At 64.5% G+C, this 6,184-nt stretch overlaps 1 protein-coding gene across 1 annotated transcript; it reads left to right on the plus strand.

The window, feature by feature from the left end:
- Positions 1-4,177: 4,177 nt before the first annotated feature.
- LOC147118614 (uncharacterized) lies at positions 4,178-5,459 on the plus strand (the record flags this gene model as incomplete). The annotated part of the gene is made up of 1 exon (XM_085983946.1): positions 4,178-5,459. A coding segment is annotated over one exon (702 nt), but the record flags the coding sequence as incomplete, so codon positions are not given.
- Between the last annotated feature and the right edge of the window lie 725 nt (positions 5,460-6,184).

Here is a 6,184-nt window from a genome sequence, read left to right on the forward strand (position 1 = left end):
CCGCCACCCCCTTCCCCCCGCCACCCCCTTCCCCCCCCGCCACCCCTTCCCCCCCCCGCCACCCCTTCCCCCGCCACCCCTTCCCCCGCCACCCCTTCCCCCGCCACCCCTTCCCCCCCGCCACCCCTTCCCCCGCCACCCCTTCCCCCCCGCCACCCCTTCCCCCCCCGCCACCCCTTCCCCCCGCCACCCCTTCCCCCCCCGCCACCCCCTTCCCCCCCACCACCCCTTCCCCCGCCACCCCTTCCCCCCCCGCCACCCCTTCCCCCCCGCCACCCCTTCCCCCGCCACCCCTTCCCCCCCGCCACCCCTTCCCCCCCACCACCCCTTCCCCCGCCACCCCTTCCCCCCCGCCACCCCTTCCCCCCCACCACCCCTTCCCCCCACCACCCCTTCCCCCCACCACCCTTCCCCCGCCACCCCTTCCCCCCCGCCACCCCTTCCCCCCCGCCACCCCTTCCCCCCCACCACCCCCTCCCCCCACCACCCCTTCCCCCCACCACCCCTTCCCCCCACCACCCCTTCCCCCCCACCACCCCTTCCCCCCCGCCACCCCTTCCCCCCCGCCACCCCTTCCCCCCCACCACCCCCTCCCCCCCACCACCCCTTCCCCCCGCCACCCCTTCCCCCACCACCCCTCCCCCCCACCACCCCTTCCCCCGCCACCCCTTCCCCCCCGCCACCCCTTCCCCCCGCCACCCCTTCCCCCCCCGCCACCCCTTCCCCCCCACCACCCCCTCCCCCCCACCACCCCTTCCCCCACCACCCCTCCCCCCACCACCCCTTCCCCCCACCACCCCTCCCCCCACCACCCCTTCCCCCCCACCACCCCTTCCCCCCACCACCCCTCCCCCCACCACCCCTTCCCCCCCACCACCCCTTCCCCCACCACCCCTCCCCCCACCACCCCCTCCCCCACCACCCCTTCCCCCCACCACCCCTCCCCCCACCACCCCTTCCCCCCCACCACCCCTTCCCCCCACCACCCCTCCCCCCACCACCCCTTCCCCCCACCACCCTTCCCCCCCCGCCACCCCTTCCCCCCCGCCACCCCTTCCCCCCCGCCACCCCTTCCCCCCCCGCCACCCCTTCCCCCCCACCACCCCCTCCCCCCCACCACCCCTTCCCCCACCACCCCTCCCCCCACCACCCCTTCCCCCCACCACCCCTTCCCCCCACCACCCCTCCCCCCACCACCCCTCCCCCACCACCCCTTCCCCCCACCACCCCTTCCCCCCCCGCCACCCCCTTCCCCCCCGCCACCCCTTCCCCCCCGCCACCCCTTCCCCCCCCACCCCTTCCCCCCCCACCCCTTCCCCCCCCACCCCTCCCCCCCGCCACCCCTTCCCCCCCCGTCACCCTTTCCCCCCCGCCACCCCTTCCCCCCGCCACCCCTTCCCCCCGCCACCCCTTCCCCCCCCCGCCACCCCTTCCCCCCCGCCACCCCTTCCCCCCGCCATCCCTTCCCCCCCCGCCACCCCTTCCCCCCCGCCACCCCTTCCCCCCGCCACCCCTTCCCCCCCCCGCCACCCCCTTCCCCCCCCGCCACCCTTTCCCCCCCGCCACCCCTCCCCCCCGCCACCCCTTCCCCCCGCCACCCCTTCCCCCCCCGCCACCCCTTCCCCCGCCACCCCTTCCCCCCGCCACCCCTTCCCCCCGCCACCCCTTCCCCCCGCCACCCCTTCCCCCCCGCCACCCCTTCCCCCCCCGCCACCCCTTCCCCCCCGCCACCCCTTCCCCCCGCCACCCCTTCCCCCCGCCACCCCTTCCCCCCCGCCACCCCTTCCCCCCCGCCACCCCTTCCCCCCCCGCCACCCCTTCCCCCGCCACCCCTTCCCCCCCGCCACCCCTTCCCCCCCGCCACCCCTTCCCCCCGCCACCCCTACCCCCCGCCACCCCTTCCCCCCCGCCACCCCTTCCCCCCCGCCACCCCCTTCCCCCCCCGCCACCCCTTCCCCCCCACCACCCCCTCCCCCCCACCACCCCTTCCCCCCGCCACCCCTTCCCCCCGCCACCCTTCCCCCCCGCCACCCCTTCCCCCCGCCACCCTTCCCCCCGCCACCCCTTCCCCCCCCGCCACCCCTTCCCCCCCCGCCACCCCTTCCCCCCCGCCACCCCTTCCCCCCCGCCACCCCTTCCCCCCCGCCACCCCTTCCCCCCGCCACCCCTTCCCCCCGCCACCCCTTCCCCCCCCGCCACCCCCTTCCCCCCCCGCACCCCTCCCCCCGCCACCCCTTCCCCCCGCCACCCCTTCCCCCCCCGCCACCCCTTCCCCCCCCGCCACCCTTTCCCCCCGCCACCCCTTCCCCCCGCCACCCCTTCCCCCCGCCATCCCTTCCCCCCCGCCACCCCTTCCCCCCCCGCCACCCCTTCCCCCCGCCACCCCTTCCCCCCCGCCACCCCTTCCCCCCCCGCCACCCCTTCCCCCCCGCCACCCCTCCCCCCCGCCACCCCTTCCCCCCGCCACCCCTCCCCCCCGCCACCCCTTCCCCCCCCGCCACCCCTTCCCCCCCGCCACCCCTTCCCCCCCGCCACCCCTTCCCCCCCGCCACCCCTCCCCCCCGCCACCCCTTCCCCCCGCCATCCCTTCCCCCCCCGCCACCCCTTCCCCCCCGCCACCCCTTCCCCCGCCACCCCTTCCCCCCCGCCACCCCTTCCCCCCCGCCACCCCCTTCCCCCCCGCCACCCCCTTCCCCCCCCGCCACCCCTTCCTCCCGCCACCCCTTCCCCCCCCCGCCACCCCTTCCCCCCCGCCACCCCTTCCCCCCCCGCCACCCCTTCCCCCCCGCCACCCCTTCCCCCCCCGCCACCCCCTTCCCCCCCCGCCACCCCTTCTCCCCCCGCCACCCCTTCCCCCCGCCACCCCTTCCCCCCCCGCCACCCCTTCCCCCCCCCGCCACCACCCATGCGCGCCTGGTGTTCCAACCGCGGGATTTTGTGTGCTGACCATGCGCGTTGTGGACCGATCAGGGTGGGCGATTGTGGAGCAGGAGGGAGGCACATGCACGGGACTCAGCGTCAACAGAGTGCTTTCTGAGCGCGGGGTCTTGTGGGTATTACAGCCGCCATTACTGCTGATCCTTTCAACCAACCTGTGTAGCCGCTGGAGTCTGAAAATCAGCTTCACTGCCACTAGGTTCGTAAAGGGAAAATTAAACAAGTTTGCCTCTGATCCTTTTCTGAACTCAATTTACAGGGTTTTTGAAGTGGAGCAGTTACAGGCGGGAAGCTCAGACCAAACATCACGTCAAGATCTGACCGAGTTGCTCGATTCATCAGGACCTGATATCATCAGCCTTTGCACATGGAAGGAGAAAGCAGCGATCGCAGCGATGACAAACCGCACACATGTTCCGTGTGTGGACGCGGATTCAGCCGATCGCCTGACCTGGTGAGACACGTGCACCATCACACCGGGGAGAAACCGGGTAAAGGTGGGGGCAGCGATGACAAACCGCACACATGTTCCGTGTGTGGACGCGGATTCAGCCGATCGCCTGACCTGGTGAGACACGTGCACCATCACACCGGGGAGAAACCGGGTAAAGGTGGGGACAGTGGGAAGGGATCAGTTCCCCGTCTGCATTGGAAGATCAACGGCGCAGTCACACCAGGGACAGTCCGTTCACCTGCTCCGTGTGTGGAAAGGGATTTGTTTCTTCATCCCACCTGCAAAGACACCAGCGAGTTCACACTGGGGAGAGACCATTTCAGTGTTCTGACTGTGGGAAGCATTTTAAAAGCCCTGGGGAGCTGAAGGGACACCAGCGAGTTCACACTAACGAGAGACCCTTTAAATGTTTTGAGTGTGGGAAGAGTTTTAAAATCCCCCGGGAACTCAAGCAACACCAGCGAGTTCACACTGGGGAGAGACCGTTCACCTGCTCCGAGTGTGGGAAGGGATTTGCTCAGACATCCAGCCTGCAGTCACACCAGCTTGTTCACACTGACGAGAGATCCTTTAAATGTTCTGACTGTGGGAAAAGCTTTAAAAGCTCCAGGGATCTGAAGAGACACCAGCGAGTGCACACTGATGAGAGGCCGTTTAACTGTCCTGACTGTGGGAAGAGCTTTAAAAGCTCCGGGGATCTGAAGCGACACCAGCGAGTTCACACTGATGAGAGACCATTTAACTGTCCTTACTGTGGGAAGAGCTTTAAAACCTCCAGGGAGCTGAAGGCACACCAGCAAGTTCACACCAACGAAAGACCCTTTAAATGTTCTGAGTGTGGGAAGAGTTTTTAAAATCCCCCAGGATCTCAAGCAACACCAGCGAGTTCACACTAACGAGAGACTCTTTGACTGTTCTGACTGTGGGAAGAATTTTAAAAGCTCCTGGCATCTGAAGAGACACCAGCAAGTTCACACTGATGAGAGACCCTTTAAATGTTCTGAGTGTGGGAAGAGTTTTAAAATCCCCCGGGAGCTCAAGCAACACCAGCGAGTTCACACTAACAAGAGACCCTTTAACTGTTCTGACTGTGGGAAGAATTTTAAAAGCTCCTGGCATCTGAAGAGACACCAACAACTACTCACTGCTGAAAAGCCATTCACATGCTCTGTGTGTGGGAAGGGATTCACTCAGACATCCAACCTGCAGAGACACCAGCGTCTCCACACTGTGGAGAGGATATTCATCTGCACCGAATGTGGGAAGGGATTCACTGATTCATCCACCCTGCAGACACACCAGCTTGTTCACACTGACGAGAGATCCTTTAAATGTTCTGAATGTGGGAAGAGCTTTAAAAGCTCCGGGGAGCTGAAGAGACACCAGCGCCTCCACACTGGGGAGAGGCCGTTCACCTGCTCCGTGTGTGGGAAGGGATTCACTGAGTCATCCAACCTGCTGAGACACCAGCGTCTCCACACTGTGTAGAGGATATTCATCTGCCCCGAATGTGGGAAGGGATTTACTGAGTCATCCAACCTGCTGAGACACCAGCTTGTTCACACTGATGAGAGACCCTTTAAATGTTCTGACTGTGGAAAGAGCTTTAAAAACTCTGGGGCCACAAGCAACACCAGCGAGTTCACACTGGGGAGAGGCCGTTCACCTGCTCCAAGTGTGGGAAGGGATTCACTCAGACATCCAAACTGCAGAGACACCAGCGTCTCCACACTGTGGAGAGGATATTCATCTGCCCGAATGTGGGAAGGGATTCACTGATTCATCCACCCTGCAGACACACCAGCTTGTTCACACTGACGAGAGATCCTTTAAATGTTCTGACTGTGGAAAGAGCTTTAAAAGCTCCGGGGAGCTGAAGAGACACCAGCGCCTCCACACTGGGGAGAGGCCGTTCATGTAGTGTATGTACCTTTAAGAGGAACTATGTTTTTTTGAAGCCCTGTGTACTGTGGTACCGGTAGTGACCACTCGGGTATATAAGCCTGTACAGTGTCTTGTATAGTTAGTTCACCTCTGGACTTTGTTCAGTAAACACTTGTTAAAGCAACTCCTGCATTCCGTGTCTCCATTAACACACGGATACAACAGTTCACCTGCTCCGTGTGTGGGAAGGGATTCACTCTGTCATCCACCCTCCTGTCACACCAGCTTGTTCACACTGACGAGAGACCCTTTAAATGTTCTGACTGTGGGAAGAGCTTTAAAAGCTCTAACATCCTTAAGGGACACCAGCGTCTTCACACTGATCATCAAATCTAACAGCACAGAAGGAGGTGATTCGGCCCATCGTGTCTGTGCCGGCTCTTTAAAAGAGCTGTCCAATTTAGTCCCAAACCCCAGCTTTATCCCCAGAACTCTGCAAACTAGTCCTCTTCAAGTACATGTCCAATTACCGTTTGAAAGTTCCTGTGGAACCTGATTCCAGCATCCTTTCAGATGGTGCGTTCCAGATCTTAACAACCCTCTGTGTGAAAACAATTCTCCTCATTCCCCTCTAGTTCTTTTAGCAACTATTTTAAATCTGTGACCTTTGGTTACCGACCCACTTGCCAGAGTGAACAGTTTCTCCCTACATGCTCGATCAAAACCCCTCATCATTTTGAACACTCTATTAGGTCTCCTCTTAACCTTCTCTGCTCTAAGGGGAACAATCCCAGCTTTTCCAATCTCTCCACATAACTGAAGTCCCTCATCCCTGGTACCATCCTGGTCAACCTCCTCTGTACCCTCTCCAAGGCCTTGACATCCTTCCTAAAGTGTGGTGCCCAGAAC

This window comes from Somniosus microcephalus, chromosome 4 (genome assembly GCF_052327205.1).
Source record: "Somniosus microcephalus isolate GS21.2 chromosome 4, FLI_Smic_1.0, whole genome shotgun sequence".
NCBI classification, from domain to species: Eukaryota; Metazoa; Chordata; class Chondrichthyes; order Squaliformes; family Somniosidae; genus Somniosus; species Somniosus microcephalus.